General features: G+C 42.9%; 1 protein-coding gene across 1 annotated transcript in view; it reads left to right on the forward strand.

The window, feature by feature from the left end:
* Positions 1-18,211, forward strand: part of LRP8 (LDL receptor related protein 8) — a 168,641-nt gene that overhangs the window by 125,491 nt on the left and 24,939 nt on the right. The window contains exon 4 of the mRNA XM_066325462.1: positions 5,494-5,622. Coding sequence (XP_066181559.1) covers positions 5,494-5,622 — 129 coding nt within the window. The remainder of the gene's footprint in view (positions 1-5,493; positions 5,623-18,211) is intronic.

An 18,211-nucleotide genomic window follows, 5' to 3' on the forward strand; every position in this document is an offset into this window, starting at 1 on the left:
GGGATTCTTCCTGACCCATGCAGGTGGCTCACGTTGTGAGACATCATGGAGCTTAGCTAAAACCTGCTGCTGTTTGTGCAGCCTGCTAAAGAGATCTCTCACCTCCTTGCACTGTGCTCAGATACAGTTTATATTACCTGTTAAAACTATTGGCATGATACCAGAGAATCGTTTTCTTACTAGAGGTTGTTTGTAGTGTCTGTGCTTTTGGAACACACTTTTCCTATTAAAGTTACCTCACTGGTACTCTGACAGTGAGTCTCTGTTTCAGTAATTAGGATTAATCCTGGGATTTTGAATTTGTGATTATTTCACTCTGATGTCAGAGGTGGTAATCACCAATGTGCTAATCTGCACAAAAGCAAGGTTCCTGCTACCTATCTCTTTTAGACAAGCTGAACCCTTTGTGTGCTAAGCTTATTTTCTCCCTCCAGTTTCAAGGTAGAGGAGTTGGAGACTCATCAAAGACTGCTAATACGTGGTGTTGTAAAGGAGCCCTTCTTACAGGCACACAAGAATGGAGTTAATAAGGGCTATACTACCCAGTGCAATGGAGGGAAATTGTGCAAATCCTCTTCTGTAACCTGAGAACTTCTGAACATAAGTCATCATGAAACAAATCACACCACTGAGTCCAACTATTTATCAGGCGTATCAGTTGTTAATACTGTTCCTGACATTTTACAGTATGGTTCCTTGGTCACCTTTCCTAATCTGTCTTTTGATTTGCTTAATTTATGTGGAAAGTTTGAAGGCAGTGTCTCTAAGGTAATGATCTTTTTGTGCAGGAAGAATAGATTGTCCACTATTTCTGTGCCTTTGCATGCTGCCACAAAGGCTATGGCCCATCAGCCTGTGAGTGTGCACACACTCACAAATGTCGAGTCAGGCACCATCAGTTGAAGCTCCCAGGCCCTGGGAATTGGTGTTGTCAGTGCCCCAGTTTGACCAGTTTCCTGTGGGGGCAGATGGATGGGGAGGCTGCTTCTGTCAACAAAGGCGTCATTGCTGGGGGGTTGGTCTCATTCCAAGTCTCACTGCTGTAATCTTAATTCACTGAAGCCACTAATCATGACTTTTGTTCTGGCCTGGGCTGCTTTCAACTGAAATGGTAGAGTTGGCTGTGTTTTCTCAGAGATCTCAAGTGTATGTGTAATACAGATGTGGTGAGCAGCTGCTGGATGAGTTGCACTGGCTTTGGTAGAAGTTACAGATCCATGGAAGTCTTACTGTCCCAGCAGGCTGATGCCTGTACTGTGTTTCTTTACATGACAGGAGGGGAGTTCAGTGCAGCTCCCAGCCTTAGTGGGAACAATCCTTGGATGAGCATTCCCCATAGTGTGTTGTGTCTGTGTGTCCTGCTGATGCACAGACCCAAACTCAAGCACCCAGCGAAAGCTGAGGCTTCAGGGGAGTCCCTGTGTGCTCCCAGTGCTCTGTGCACCAAAGACACCCCCAGGACATGGGAATCATCACACAAACTCCTGATCCTAACGTGTCACAAGGGAGGCATCCGGGAGATCAAGTATAACAAATGGGAAAGAACACACCTTAGAGAACCACAGCCAGAATCTGATGTGTCTTGAAGGGTTGAGTAAAGTGAACTAAAACAGCAGTGACCTGTCCTGAGCTGCAGAGTGAACTGGTGGTGAGTGGGGTAGAGGCCAGTGCTCCTCACACCCACCCACAGCTGGGAGAAGGGGCAAGGGAAGGCAAGTTCCAGTCAGACACCTTCAGCTGTGACAGTAGTTTGTCAGAAGATGGATTTAAACTGTGTTTCTTATGCACCTTAAGCAGTTCAATGGGAAACTTGGAGTTGTAAGTCACTAGCGAGTGTAGACTGGGATATACATTCATACACACACACACACACACACACACATATATATATATATATAAGGAACTGTATATGCAAACTTGTGACTGAGATTTTTTCTGAATCACAAGTCTTCAGTGACTGAGAACGCTGAGTTCTGAATTTGCCTAAGCCTTCTCTGCCTGTCAGCTCCCCTCCTCTCCGCAGAACAGTTGCTCATTTACCAGTTGGCTTGTTTTGTCTGGAACCAAACTGGATTCTAGTCCTGTACTTGAGCAGGTATGAACACTTACTTTGTTCTTGGTACATCTCTGAGGCAGTTCTGCCAACTGTGACAGAAGAAGTTTGAAGGGCAGTGTTTGAGGAGGGGAGATCCTTTATAAAAAACATTCCTTGGAAAACAAAAAGCTGACAACTAAACCATTGCTGGAGGAAAGAGGGAGGTAGGAATTTTAAGTTCCATAATGAAAGTAGTGGAAATATTTGTGGGAACAGTTCGTAGACATGGCAGAAAATAATTAAATCATTTTAGTATTGAGTTTTCTCTGTTGTAGAAAAAAGAGTTTTGGTTTGGAGCTTCTGAAGAACCTGGGAAAACCACACGGGGCAGTCTGGAGAGGACGGGGAGTTATTTCAGTAGAGATAGAGGAGCTGTTCAGACCTGTAGGATGATGCATTTCCACAAAGGGCATTCTTTCAGTCTGCTGATGAAAAGTCCTGTGGGTTTCCCACCAGTAGAAGCCGCTTAATTGCATTTTGTGTATGCTCTTGGAGTACCTGTTTGGTGAGAACCTGACAAATGGTCTTCTGAAAGTAAATCAATTTTGTTTTCTTGGGCTTTCTTGAATATACATGATGTCCGGAGGCTGAAAAGCACAGCAGTGGCACGAGAGGAAGCGAACAGTGGGGCGCCAGTTAGGCTCTGTGGTTCTCTGAAAGACTTTGTAGCCTCCTATAAAGAGAAAGAAGAATGTGCCATTGGCGGTAGTGAGTAAATGGAACCTTCTTGTCTTCTTTGCTCTTGTCTCCTTACAAATAAACCATTGTTGTCCATCCTTGGCATTTGCAGTTCATTGTGATAAATTGGTCTTGATGTGTCTGACATTTCAACCAAGTTGTTTAATGGTGCTTTTCTGAAAAGGCAGATCTTGCTATAAGTCGCCCTGGTCCAGAATGCATCCAGGGTAAGAGCAGTCACCATCACACACGGCACTAACCCTTTCCTTTCTGGCTGCACAGGGAGGGGAGGAGGAGGTAAAACATTTTGGTCACGTCAGCCCAAGAGGCCTGGGTTTGTGTAAGGCGTGCACAGAAACAGAAATGTTAAGTCTGGGCTGCACTTGCTGAAAGCCTCTCTAATAATGTGGACAGCAACATGGACTCCACTTGCATCTGCAGCCTCTTGGGGGAGAGGGGAGGAAAACACCCAACCTGCTGGAAATGCTGGTGTGTTTTCACCAGAGTTTTGCCTGGAGTTCTGTGCAAGATCCCCTCTCTGTCACCTGCCAGTGCTTACAAGTCATTGGCTTCCATGCAATGATTACTTGGGTGCAGACACCACTGGAACACAGAGATTTGATAACTGTGACCAACAGCAGCTTCTCTTGCTGAAAGTTTCCCTGAAAGTTCAAGCTTTGATTTATATATTTTAAATGTCTTTAACTATTCTGTCAGGGAGATGAATAACACAGAGATTGCTTTCCTAAATAGGAAGCTTCTGTTCACACCTTCCCAAACCTTTCAGCTTCCCAAAGCTATTAAGCGTCTGCCCACAGCAGCCAAGCAAAAGTGATGCCCATACTTTATAAACTGTGACCAATAAGTAACATTTTGCTGGTTAATGATCCAGTGTGTGGTGATGCCATTTTATGATTATATTTCACCTTCCTCAAAATCAGGTGTGTGGAACATGTTCCCAACCTGTCTGGACCCACTTGGTTCCCAGTGGAGAATTACAGTGAAGATGGAAGATCTGGTCCTCCTTGGCATTGAAACAAATTCTCCTTTCCATCACAATTGCCAGAGCAAGAAGAACTAGAACAGTTTTGGTGGGAGGGATGTGGACCAATAACCTGATTAACAAATGTCTCTGTGACATTTTCATATCCCAGTTTTCCCAGTCCAATCCAGACCTCACTGCAGCTGGGCAGTACAAAACCTGCAGCTTAGAGGGGTGGGGACACAGGACCTGGCCTGAGCTGGCAGATACACTGATCCTGGTGGGGTCTTGCTGGGGAGCCTTTCCAATGTTTTTATTGCTAATTTGCTGGGAAAAGAATCCCAAAGCCTATGTAAGGATCCCTTTTTTCCTCCTCCCTGTAATCATGCAACATTCATAAATGTTATTTAGGTATGCAAGTGAGCAAATTTCAACAGAAATGCTGTCATGCCTCAGGGTTATAAAACTTCATTACATCTGTTATTAACTGTCTGTCTGTGGCAGGACCTAATTTTTCTTGATGTATTGGTTGCCCACAGCTTCTTGAAACTGCTTCTTATAACACTTGAAGGCGCTAAGACCGAGAAATCCAGGGATTAAATGGCACTGCTCTCCAAGTGGCTGATTGATGCTTCGGGGCTGTGAGATGCCCTTTCACAGCCTCCTTGTGTAGGTGGAAGGGGAGGTATAATTTTCATCCTCTCTCACTCAGCACTAGGGAAACTGATTGACTTTGTGTAAATACCTTTACCAGGGCAGGATAATGTGAAGGTTTTCATTTAGAGTTTAAGTTCCCCCTGCTCAGTAGACCTGCAGCCATATACAGCATTATTATCATTAATACCAATGGAAGAACTATTTGGATGCACTTAATTTTTTAAAGAGAGAAATGAGGCTGTTTAATAAGCAAATCCTGCCAAACTGGATGATGATTCCAGAATGCTAAACAATTGTTTAAACTGTGGAACATTTGCATTTCAGCAGCCTTGTCACAATAAATGTAGATCTGTTGCTCTTTACACTAGTATGAAGGGGGAAAAAATAGGAATTTTAGCAATGCAAACTAGTTTTAAGAGAATGAGCTTCACAGCTTACTTGGTTCCAGATGAATCTGGCAGATTCTTTTTCATAGTTGTGTTCTTGCCTGTACTGGGGTTTTTGCTTCTGCAGGTCCTCCTGTGTCTCCGTGTCTGACATCACAGTTGCCTTCAATTTACGCATTTACAGCTCAATTTGTTAAATACCTGCAAGTTCCTGCTTGTCCTTGCTGCTTTTTCCTCAGCTTTGCTGACCACAACCCGCCCAGATGATTATGTTCAGAAATTGCCAAACATAGACACATACCCTTGGACCAAAAGGAGGGTGTTTGTTTTTCCTGGCTCAGCTGGAGGTGGTTTGTGCAGGGGCAGTGACTGACCAGCTCCTGCTCCCAGTGTTGGGCAGGGGGCAGAGCTGGGCACTGCTGCTGCCACACTGAGATCCCTGCCTGTAACAACAGCCCCAGGTTCTCTTGGAACAACCATCCCTGTGGGCCTCTTGGAACTTCCTCAGTTCATTTTGGCTGAGTTAGGCTTAGGGTGAGGGGTAAATAAATAAAATGTATTTATTTGCGTGCTCCTGGAAGGGGTTGGCTGGGGCACAGGGAGGGTTCCCAGTAACTTTAACAGCATAAACAATGTTAGAAATGTTTAGAAATATGTTTAACTCCTGTTTATTTCTTTTGGTTCTTTTCTTCCAGCCAAACAAGTGTGTCCAGCTGAAAAAATTAGCTGTGGAGACTTAAGCAACAAGTGCATCCCATCGTCCTGGAGATGTGATGGGCAGAAGGATTGTGAAAGTGGAATTGATGAGGCTGGTTGCACTCCTGGTGAGTTAATACAGATGCAACATCTCTATTTAGGACTGTAAAAGTCCTGGAGTGACTGTTACAAATTGCACGGAAAGGGATGGCTTTTCCTGCCAACAAACTCATTCACCCTACTTTGCAGTGCTAAGTGGTGACTTTTAGAAACAGAGAGGAGAGAAGGATTCTCCAGCTGGGGCTGGATGGAGAATGTGTGAATTCCATGAAGAATTAAGTATAATTATTATTATTATTAGGGTTAACAGCCAGGTGATATGGAAATCACTTAAATAAGGTTCAAACCTTGCTCTGTGTTTGCTCAGCAGGTTCCTGCTGTGTCCTTGTCCCTGCAGAGTGGGGACAGGCTCAGGCTGGGGTACAATAGATGGGCCTGGACATTGAGAGCTTGTTGGTTTCACTGGACAGAGAGAGAATGATGTACTCTGTACCCATAACTGCTTTAAATTCAGTCCCTAAATGGCCATTGCCTTTCATGAGGCCTTTCTGTGCTGAATGAAAGAGCCCTTTAACAGTGTTTGCAGGCTGTGGAAACTCCTACACTGTGTGATCAAACCATTTCTCAGGCTGCCTTTTTGACAGACCAAATATATTAGTTCTTTATGCTTCTTGATGCCAAATATTCTCTTTTGAATGAATGCTTGACTCGTTCTAGTGGCTCCCTTTGGTATTCCAGTTGGTTTTCCAACTTTCTTTTTACACAGACTACCAGGATGTAGGGAATACCAGTCTTGCCAGTTGGTGCAGAAGGAAAATCATTTTTCTAATGTTGTTCTTAATAAACTCTTTGTGTGCAAATGATCCCAGGCTTTTAAGAAGCTCTCTAAGTTCTGAGTATTCACCAATCCCTCAGTATTTCTGGTCCTGTGGTGTCAGCAATGCTATTTCCACTTCCATGTTACTGGAGAAAGGGTTGAATTATTAGATTCAAGCACAGTTTTAAGTTTCTTCATTTGAAAACTGGATTTTGGGCTCTAATTCCTGCCCAGTTCATAATCCACATTATATTATCTTCTCTTTGAACCTGTATAACAAAATAAGTTTTACATGAACATTTTAGGCCTCTGAGTGGAGTGCTGTGGACAAAGTTTTTTTTTTTGCAGTCAGCTTTATCAAACAAAATACTATCAAAGCTCTTACTTTGTGAACAACTTGTTCCATAATTTAGTTCTCTTTGTAAAAGTATTTTTTCTTGGTCCTTTTTTTCTTTTTTTCCTTTTATTAGTTTTCCATGTGAAACTCTTAGGTGTTTTCTGTTTTCTCTTTAGCATGTCCTTTTTTTTTTTTTTTTTTTTTTTTTTTTTTTTTTTTTTTTTTTTTTTTTTTTTTTTTTTTTGTTTGGTTTGGTTTGGTTTGGTTTGAATGGGAAGCTTGAATTAGAGACAAATTCGGAAGATAATTGTAACTGCTATTTTCCTGATAGGAGTTAGTGAAATGAGAACAATTTTTACACTGGTGGCTGCCTCCCTCCCCTGATTTAATGCTGCTGCTCACACAAGTGGGAATGGCCTCACAAAGTCTTTTAGTTATAATAAAAATCTACTTGAAATTGCTTTGAACTTTTTTTTTTCAAAGCCTTAGGTAACCCCCAAAATGAATGTATATGTGTTCTGAATGCCACATAATTTCAGCATAATGATGCTATTAATGGATTTGGAAATAGCTGAGTGTTTCTGTTCTGGATGTTTCAGCATCTCTGCTCTTACTTACTTCCAGTTTTAGTGCATGTGCAGGTCCTTAAACAGAGAAATTTAATCCAAGGACAAATTACCACATTTTGTTGGCTGTTGGGTGACTGGTGAGGAATGAATTAGCAGTTTTCAACCAATTCTTAATGACTGAACATTGTCCCCACACCCTGGAAATCTCTGCTGAGCCTGGCTGTGGGATGGGCCATTCTCTGGCACAAGGACCAGGGGAGGAGACACTGACAGGTAAACCTGGAGCATCCTGGGTGGGTGCAAACATCAAAAACTGCCAGTCCTAAGGTCTCCACACAGCATCTTTCTGAGGTTAAAACTGGCTTCGAGAGGGAAGCAGGATGCTGAGTGCTGCAGTGGGAGCACTTTCTGGGAGGTTGCCTGCCAAAGGAAGGTCTTTTCCTCATGGGTGGGAACAATTGTGTGAGCTGTTTCAACAGGGAGCTTGTGGAGGATTGATAGCTATCCTCTCCTTATCCAAATCTGATAAACCTCACTAAGCCTATCCACTGATACTCTGTTAACATTCCCATTTCTTCTCTGGTCGGAATCCTCCTTTCTCTGTTTCCTCTTATCTCAGCAGCACACAGTATCCTGACCACTTCAGACGGCTTCTTCTCTTTGTTTTGTTAATTAAATCTCTGCACTCAGGTTTTTATTCTCATTTTATAAGAAGCTTCAGTGCAGCCTGTCACCCGCAGCCCCTTGGAGCACAGCACCCTGTCACAGAGGCTGCACTTCTCACAGAGCTCACCAACTTGTCTATAAATAACACATCCTGCAGGATAAACGTTTGGAAGGGGATTTCTTTGTGCTCAGAATAATTTCTGTGATGAGAGCCTGCATGTGCAATAAACAAGTGGATGATGACTTGAAGATGGTGTGAGTGAGGGCACCCAGAAGAAAAACCTAAGCTCTTTCGAAATCCATGTTAATAAAGCTATTACTGCAACCTCATGTGACACTTGAGAAATATTTTTGCTGTGTATACTCCTAATTTTTGATAGGAGTAACTGGCTCTTGGATTTATAATTCTTCAAGAGGATTTAATACAGAGTCTATGAACTTTATTTATGCCTGCATTTCTGCATTGGTGGTTTGGATTGTCCAGGAGCAAATCTTGGTTGTGCTGAGGCTATGCAAGAACCTGTCCCTGTGTCAGAATGTTCACAGCCCAAGTTAAGGGAGGATCTCCTGCAGGAGAGGACAGTACTGATTATGGTGTAGAATCATCCAAAACTGCAGGAACAGTGTCGGTGTATTATGGTTCTTCCTCCTCCAGCAGTTTCCTTTCCAGCTACTGCTCTGAACCCTGTAATTTTTGCTGGATTTTTCCTCTCAGAATGGTATCATTGCTTTTTGAATCCGTGTGAAATGTATCCAGTGCAGACTCTGGCACAGCCAGCTGGGAGGAGAAAGCAGCTGTTCAGAGACTGGGGGCAAAAGTAGAGAGTCTGAATGAGGAGACAAAATGTGGTTTTCATCCTGTGGAAGAACTTACCAAGGAAACAATGGAAACTGCAAATTCTTTCACCTGCAATGGATAAAGCACCAGTGATCAGGGATCCAGATTTGTGTCTGCACAGGCTGTAGTTGCACCAGGGATTAATTGTAGGTATTAATCCTTGCACATAGGTAGGCAAGTGCCTAAATAATTGACTTCCAACAGACAGGCTTTAAGAACACTACTGACTTCCAGTGCACAAACAAATTTTGAAAATGCAAATATCTGCCTTTTTAAAATAAGACTATATAAAAAGAAAAATCTTACTTTTCAGTTTTTGGAGCAGAAGTAATTTGAGTCTTCACAATACCAGGTGTGTTGTAGTCATAGGTCAGGGTCAGCACTCTTGAATTTGCTGGCTTGGAGGTGCTGGCAGCCTACTTATTTCCCTGGTGAAGGTTTTCTGCTCCCAGTGCACCCAACCTTTGTCACAGTGGATTGGACGAGCTTAGGAGTGTGTTTACTGAGAATAAAAGAGAAATTAAGTATAAGAGGCTGTAATTAAAGCAACACGACTCGAGGTCTGTCTGGATTTGGTTAACTAGTGCAGAACTTGTTAAATCTCTGCTGAGAGAGACAGGAAGCAGTGTTTGTGAGTGCTCAGGAATGCAGAGAGCACTTGAGAGCGGCTTTAGAAGAGAAGAGCTGCCATCCTGCACCAGCTGCAGTGGCACTGGACCCCTTTAATGCACACATGTTCCCCCTGAGAGGCCTCTGGGATGCTCACAGAGATCAAGGCTCTGGCCCCATCTCTTCTGCCTGTGTCACTGGTTCTCACCTGACCCACTGCTTGCACTCACTATGGAAATTGTGCCTTGCAGATGAGGAGTTGGCAGTGCCCCGTTTTCCCCTTTCCCAACGGCTGGATGCAGTGAAATGATACACTCATTGATATCTTGACAGCAGAATAAGCTGTTTATCCATGCCATGGTTTGTTCTGCTAAACTGTAGCACAGGGACAGTGATCATGGGGAATGTTTGCAGACAATGACTGCAAACTGACCTTGTGCAGTTGGCTGAGGTGAGAGCCAGGAATTCCTGCAGGAGCCTCATGCCAGTGACAGACTCGTTACCCAGAGCATCTTCTTTTGGACCCTGGTCTTCAGGCTTTTCGTTGCTGACCATGTATTTCAGAATTAGTTCTAGATTTTCAGCCCTGTGATAGGATGATATGCCAGATTAGAAGTGAACAAACTGAATAAAAGTTTTTTTAATTCACAAGGGAAGCCCCAGTAAGCACAGATGTGCTCTGCTGTAACCATGTGTCCTTGCCATGGCAGCTCACAGACTTTGCTGTGTATACAGATCATTTCTAGGATCCTCAGGTGGTGAACTTTCCACTTTTCCTGGCACAGCTCCAGGCTCATGTGTTACTCTCCATAAAAAGCAGCAGCCCCTCCAAGTGAAGGGTCCTTTTCTTGGAAGGTCCAAGTGCAGAAAACTTGGAGTCAGCTCTTGCCAGTGCCCTGGTTGACACCCCTCAGGTCACCTGAGAACCACGGGCTGAAGGCAGAATTTAAAGCAGGATTTAAAGCTGCTCATCCCTGCAGCAGATCCACCCGATGATGAACCAGCTGAAGGAGGGAAATTGCAAAGCTGATTTAAAGTCACCTTCCCCCACTCTGCTCCTGCACCTACGCTCACATGAAGTGACCTTTCTACTGACAGTTAAATTGTTTTATCATCTTTTATCGTTGTCCTATAACTGTAAAGAGCATCTTGTTGTCCCACACTGTTTTCTTCTTTATGCAGTAAAAGGAGCCTGTGTTTTGCATGAGTCCCTCTTGCAGTGCTCCCTACTGGGATTTGACCATTCCAGATCTCCATGGATCCTTCTGAGACCTTTTAACTTGGTGATAAAGCACTGGTTTTATCTTTCATTGCACTTTGATTAATGTGTGCTTTTGTCAAAGTTAGTTCTGTTCACTGCCTGTTAATGAATTAACATTCATTATGTGCTGTCCCTCAGTCAGCTCAGAGGGACATCAAACCCAAAGGATCAGATTTTGCTGGGCATTTCTCATACCCTGAGAAACCCACCAATTTTAAGAGGGTTAAAGCCCACATGCCTGTAAAAGAAATATTTATCCACTATCATTATTCATTATTTTAGTATGTGATGAAAAGAAACATGGCTGGTCTGAAATTCCTGGCATTTCATAGAGGGTAGCTGTAGCTTCGGTGCACTTGCTATGATGGAAGAATTTACAATTATTTCCAAGAAGGAAAAAAAAGAATTGCTAGATTTAACAAATTCAAGTCCTTCATAAATAAGATAAGGTAGCACAGCAATGATATCCTCAGGGTTTTACATGATGTTTAATTACTGGACAGCTGGAGGGATTAATGCTTGTGCATTATGCCCCGGCTCTCAGAAATTAAACATGTACAGCTGCCACTTTATCACTGCTTAAAGTATTAGAGCTCCTTCAAAAGCAGTAGTAATTTGCAGAAAAATCCCCATTGTTATTTAGGAAAAATCTCAGCCCATAATCATATTTGTCCTGAGTTCCTTCAGAACAAAATGGCAAGAAGAAAAAGAGATTGGGAGTTACTTTTAATTGCATGCTGAGAGCAAAAGTGAAGGTAGCTGCATTTTTAATATATTGGATGCTCATTGTAATTAAACAGAATTAACCAGTGTGTGAACTTAGGTTAGAGGTAAGACAGTCACGGTGTAAATCCAGAATTAAACCCTAAAGCCATGGCCCAAGCTGTGCCAGGGCTGTACCTGCAGAGGGTGAGGGCAGAATGGCTTTGCCTCCCCTGCTGCTGTCCCTTGAGCTTGTGTTTGTAGAGGAATATGTGTGGCACATCCACTGATGGAGCTCCAGCACGGAGCGGGGCTTTGGGGTGACCCTGTGCTCATCCTCCTACAGAGAAATTGTCCCTATCAGTGTTCCATGAATAATTTATTCTCCAAAGCAGAGTAGATGGAAACACAGTCTGAAAACAAGACAGTGCAGCAGTGGTATTTTTGCAGCGTTTCTCTGAAGGAGCGTGAGGGAAAAAGGGGGATGCAGAGAACAGCAGGAGCATAGTCACAGCCCCACACAGACACGTCCTTCACACCCCAGAGGATCACTGTTCACAGGCTTCTGGAAAAGGGCTGAAAGAGCTGCTTTTATACAAAGATTCGGGGAGAATTAAAGCTAAAGCTTAACAGTGCTGGATGGCAGGATACCTGTGCACACCCTCACAAGCTTTGTCCTGCTGCTCTTTCTGCACTTTGGCTGGAGACTTTGGCCCTGATTCTTCTTTCCCAGCTCACACCATACTGGCAGAGGAGGGAGAATTGGCCTGTAATTTTGTTTATCTTTTGGGTAGTCTGTCTTTCAGCAGTTAGAGCTCCTTGAGTTGAAACAGTCAAGGAATTACATCTCTTATTGCCAAATACAATTGTATTTCACATCCCTGAAGTGCTTTCTTCATAAGAATGCAGCTACAATTTTGAGCCTATTCATGCAAAAAGCAAGAATCTGTTTAATTTTATTCAGGGAAATCATCTGTAGCTGGCAGTGCCAGTGATGATGCTATGATGGCAGATATGTGGGTAGGAGTTGCATCCTGCAGTGGCCACCAGTACATATGTGTTACACTAATTAGCAGTTCTGCTTCCTGAGCATATGATCCGAAGGCTAAATCAAAATCAGTAGCCTGAGCTCAGCACAGGCCTACGCAGGAGAGGACCATGTCATGTTTGATGCAAGAGGAAAAAGAAAAAAAAAAGTTAGCTTATGAGTCATATTAACAGATAAAACTAATCTGAAAGCCATCTTAGTGGCTGAAATACTTTTTCTGTATAGGGTGATATAAGGGTTGGATTAACTTTGCTTTTACTTTGCAAAGAAATTTGTTCATTAGATAAATGTAATGAGAAAGGTTTAGCTCACAGTAAACACCACTTCATTACCCATCTTTGTTCCAATAACTTGAAAATAATTAAAATGCTCATGTTGAACATGTGAATCTTCATCTCAGCCCAAATCCAGGAAAGTGCTGCTTTCTGTTCCCAAGTCATAGCAACTGCAAGGCAAATCCTAATGCCGTGGAAATCTCATTGCTGTTAATGTGAGCACAGTCAGCACACGACCCTTACAGCTTTAATTGCAGTGAGTGTCACTCAGGGATTAAATTTTCCATTTGAGTAGAAAATCTAATACTGTTTTTTGAGAAATGATTGCCATTCTTTTCTGGAATTGTGGGCACATAGCTGCATTGTCTACATTATGTAATAGCTGTGCCCCCTAATTATCACATAACTGAAAACAGTCAGGGGCTGCTTGTTTCCTGAGCAGTCTGTCAGTCTCTCCCCTCCCAAAATCACCACAGGGGGCTTGTGTTTATGGGCTTGGTTGTTATGGGATGTGCTTATATTCATAAACTTCACTGGGGCTACACCAAATTCTGTCAGTTGCCTTGTTACATCCTCAGTGCTGCTTTTTTAAGGTACTTCTTTCAGATCAGTCGTGTTGCAAACCATTTTATTTCAAAAGCATCTTTTAATTGTTCTTGAACCTACATTCAAGCTCACTTTGGGTACTTTCCTAGGGAAATCTGCAACATGGTTGGGTAAACTGGAGAGTTGAGAAGGCAAAGCTCTCAAAGCCTTGCCCTGTTTTGTCTGTGCTCCAGAAGAGTAAATAGTGCATGTTCCAAATGCAGCCAATGTTTAATAGTGAAGCAAACCACAATAAGCAATATCTCCTCTTACAGACAGTTCCATCAAATAAAGTAAATTAGTGGGAATGGAAATTTCATGGGGCACTGACCTCACTGCTTGCAGTGTGAGCTCTGCTTGGTCCCTCACTGCTCAGGTGAGTGAAACCTGTGAGTCAGCATCCTCCAGGATTCCCTGCTCAGTTACAGCAGCAGCTTACAAATGACTTGATTGATTCTGGGGAAATGGCTCAGCTTTGCCCCTGCTTAAACTGGTACCACCTCTTAGGAATGGAAAGGGTAAGGAGAAAGTGGCATGGCTGTGGAGCCATGGGCTGGGATCCCTTGCCTTTCCCACATTTCCTGAGAATAAACCCAATTGTGCTGTCATCTGCCAATGTGACTGGAGTGTAGCTTTTAGGATTTTGATGAAGTCTCTCCTGAGCTAGACATAAGGAACCAGAAAACAGTGGGGAAAACAGGCAGGTCGTGTCTCTGTGTCAGCAGATGAGCACGGAGTGGCAATCTGCCCAGTGGGTGGAAGGTGGCATCCATGGATTGGCTTTTCCTGGCAAAGTGTCTGTGATTTAAACTGCACAATAGCAAAATTAAATCGTGGTTGTGCAGAAAATTCATAACCACAGGGAGTCCTGCCAAATCCAAGAGGTCTGTGTGTGCAGTAATGTGGGATTTGTGTGCACTGTCCCAGGATGAAGCCCTGCTCAGGAATGCTCTGAACGTTCATATATTCCTCAGAAATACAGAATTTTGTGTGATAATATTAGAGCAGCTGTTAGTTTAATGGCTATTATCAGATGTTTCTGAGGGATTTGCCAAATTGGTGTAATTTGTAAAATTGCCATTTTAATAAGCAAGTCATGTCTAAGGGAATAGGAGAGAGCTTGTCCTGTACAGGCTCCAGTTTTCAAAGTCAGGAAAGAAACTCACTAGACACTTCACAGCACATTTGTTTTCCAGTTAAATTTTGGCTAGTACCAAACATCTCCAATCTGATTCAGCTGATTATATTCCAGTCAGAATATAAAAGAGTAATAATAATGTCTTTATCCTCATGAGATCCCTGTGGGGTGTCTTGGATTGTCACAAAAGCAGGACAATATTAACCTTTGGTATTCTGCCCATCTATTTTTGTCTTTCAAGCTGCTTTATTTTACCCTTAAGCCCTCTACACTAGATTCACTTGTTCTTATTTTGAGGTCATTTTCAGTCATTTAGCCAGAAGAACATCTGATAAACTTCCTAACCCTTTCCTGGTTTGAAGGAGAATTGAGAAGACCACAGGTATGAGTTGCAACGTTATTGCACAAACATAAAATGAAAGACAGACAGTGCAGAGCATGCATATCTTTGTACATAAACTGCTTCTCTCTGTAAATTGGGGGTCATAATTAATTCTATTTCCAGATAATTAAACCACTTGGAATGAATATATGAATCTCAGGAAATACATTCTAAATCACCAAATACATTTTTGAACCAACTATTATTTGTCAGCGGGGGCTTTGGCATCTGGTTGCTGGGTTATAATTAACTAATACTATGCAAATGCTGCTGCAGAGAATGGGAAAATGACTGATTTGTGTTTGAGGGCAGCGTGTGACAAAGGCAGCCAGCACATGCAAATATTAATTTGCAGGAGGGCGTGAGATGGCTCCTTAGCTCCATTAGTGATTTGAACAATATCAGGAATTACTATTCCTTCTGCAGCCTCCATCTAGATGGGCTTTTCGGTATCAATCACCATAGCAACAACCACTGGTGGGAGTGAGGCTGCAATTCCGCTGCATTATTCCCTCCATGGGAGGCCTGTCATATTTTCAGAGCAATGAGCTTCAAGGTCATCTTCATTTACCTCCATCTCTTTGGCTGTCCTTCCTGGAGGGCAGCTTTCCATGGGAAACTTCTCCTTCCAGGCACCAATCCGCGCTTTAAAGACTGGCATTTGACAGAAGATCCGTATGAAATATTCAGGTATTTGGTAAGCAATTTGACTGCAGGCAAGATAAATAATTTAGACAGAATTAAATCTGAAAATAAATACTAGTTGAGCAAAACTAACATGCTGACAGAGCTGGTAACTGGGAGTTCCCACATAATCGACCATGTCTGCACTGTGTGACCCCCTGATCCATGGCCCAGCTCAGAGATCGGTTCCTGTGGGCTGGGGGAGCTGGGCTTGCACTTGGGACAGAAAACCTGGGCAGATGGAGCTCAGGAATTCCACCCCTCAGCCCTGCAGAACTAAATCCTAAATCTCAGGGCCTGGGAGAGCTGCTCAGGTCCAGCAGCCTCTCCTGGCAGTGTTGAAGCAGCCATGAATCAACAGCAGATCTCTCCCTCCCTGATGGAAATGTTGGTATGCACAAATCAGCCTTTGCCTGCTTTAGAAGATCCATTATCAGATTTAAAAACCATAAATTTTCAGACACATTTTTTTTAAGTTGCTTTAGGGACAATGTCAGAAAAATACAGTGTAATAATTCATCATATTGTCTTGTCTTCAGCATCAGTGGATAATTGCTGCTATCTACTTTACCACAAATTTTACCAAATAGTTATCATTCTTTAAGCCATTCATGTAATTTCAAGTGGAAATGGCTCTTTTGGAGGAGAGATGAATTAAATACCTGAATTTTACTGAAAAGCTATAAAATCTTTAATTAGAGATTAACAATGACAGCAGTTATAGTCCATTGTACATAATTCCTAGCTCCTGGTAATGATGGACACACCATTTATTTAATTTTTGAATTTTATCCAGATTTGAGGATCCATGGTTGGTAGAGTTGTTCATTGTAGAAATGTTATGTACAAATATTTATTTTTTGAAATGACAGTTTTTAATGAGCACCCTGTATTTTTAGAGAATTCTACATCTTGAGAGCATTCTGCTTTTTTCTAAAAGCACTTAAAGAGCATGTGGCAGAATTATCTGAATTTTTGGTGCCATGCCTGAACTAAGATTGTCCCTGCTGCACCAGACTCTCACTAAAGCCTCTGGTTAAATCCTGGCTCTGGGCAAGAGAGAACCAGCCAGAACTGAAACACTAACTCCACAACTGCAATCTCTCTGATCTTCTGTTATTTTATTATTTCTCACTTCCTCTGTCCCAAGGCTGCTTCTGCTCCACTCTCCTCAAAGAAGTGACAAGAGTGCAGCTGCAGGCTGGGAGGCAAAAGCTCTGACACTTGTGCTCTACAGATTGGCACATAGCACAGGGCAAAAATTAATGCAGAATACCTCTGGTGTATTTTGTCTATAGGCAAAATCACATCTACATAATCATTTATGTGTGATACCTTACTTCCTGAAATGTAAAGAACCTTTACACATTTCAGTGCTCGACAGTAAAGTGGTGTTACAATTATGCTTTGAAGGCTGTTGGTTAAGCACATCTTTGACAAACATTCCCAAGATTTCTATTGGGAGCACTCATGTTTGAAGTAGGTTTTGCACCTTAGAGTAGAACATCTATTAATTTCTTCTGTGCTAAAGAAAGCAAATTATTATTTGATTCCTTGGTCTTGAGTGAATCAGCCTACAATAGGGGAGGCAGCAAATTTGGAGAATGCAAACAAATTGCTCAAGTCAAAAAATACCCCAGTGATCATTTAATTACGACTGGCACATTTTCTACTGAAATGCTCTGGAGGCAACAACGTGCTGTAGTGCTGGGACAGATTTATGGAAGGGGTGTGAAGTGAACTGTCCCTGGGGCTTTCCTGCCCCGTGCCCATCTCTCCAGGTGCTGTGTCAGATAATTGTGGTGCTTTATTAATTGGCCTCTTGGCCGCAGTGCCAGGCCCAGGGCCAGCTCTGCTGCCTAGGGCTGGGAGCTGCAGCCTCAGCCTGACCCTGGGATGAAATCCCCGAGGATTTCAGCTGTCGGGAGGAGAAGGGAAGGGTGAGGGTGTTGGGATGCTCTGTGCCCTCCCACGGCAGCAGCAGAGCACACGGGACGGGTGGCTGGAGCTCTCTGCTGCAGGCAGGTGTGACCCAGAAGGAACTGCTTGATCCCCCCCTGAGGACTTTGGGGGTGGAGAGGGAAGTTACTCAGAGCCAAACTGCTGCACTTGTTTGTGCAGAGAGAGCTTGTAGTCTCTAGTGCTGGCAGCACACTCAACTTAATTTTTAAAAAGAAATAAAATAATCATGACCGTGCAATTTTCTAGCTAGCAATTCTTAGGCTTCACTGAGAAAGTCCTCATGAGAGGTTACAAAAGCTGAACTGCTTCTATTTGCTGGCTGTGATTATCAGTAATTTTATATCTGTGTTGGGGTTTGTAGGTGCAAAGGAGGGGCTTTTGTGCAAACTTCCATTGTCTGTATCCCATTCCTATGTCCCTCAGTCGTTAATTGGCCAATGCAGCAGATTTCTGAAGGGAAATATGTACAAACAGGAGGAGGAGTGGAGATGAGACCAGGAAAACAACGAGGGGAAAAAGAGGGGCTCATTACAGTTGGTGGAAAGGAAATTTATGCACATTTAGAATGTGCAAATCATTACAATCTTGCCCAAACATTAGGGATCAAAGAACTATGCAAGATTTTTGCTCTCTGATCTGAGATACATCAAAATAATGCCAGAAAAGCAATTTCTTCTTCTCAGCCTTTATCTGTTACAGAAGCTGTACGTAGCCATAGAAATACCCCTGTTTTCCCAATACCATTTTAAAATAGCTTGGTAAGATTACACCTGTTACCTTGAAT

This window comes from Sylvia atricapilla, chromosome 9 (assembly GCF_009819655.1).
Source record: "Sylvia atricapilla isolate bSylAtr1 chromosome 9, bSylAtr1.pri, whole genome shotgun sequence".
Taxonomy (NCBI): domain Eukaryota; kingdom Metazoa; phylum Chordata; class Aves; order Passeriformes; family Sylviidae; genus Sylvia; species Sylvia atricapilla.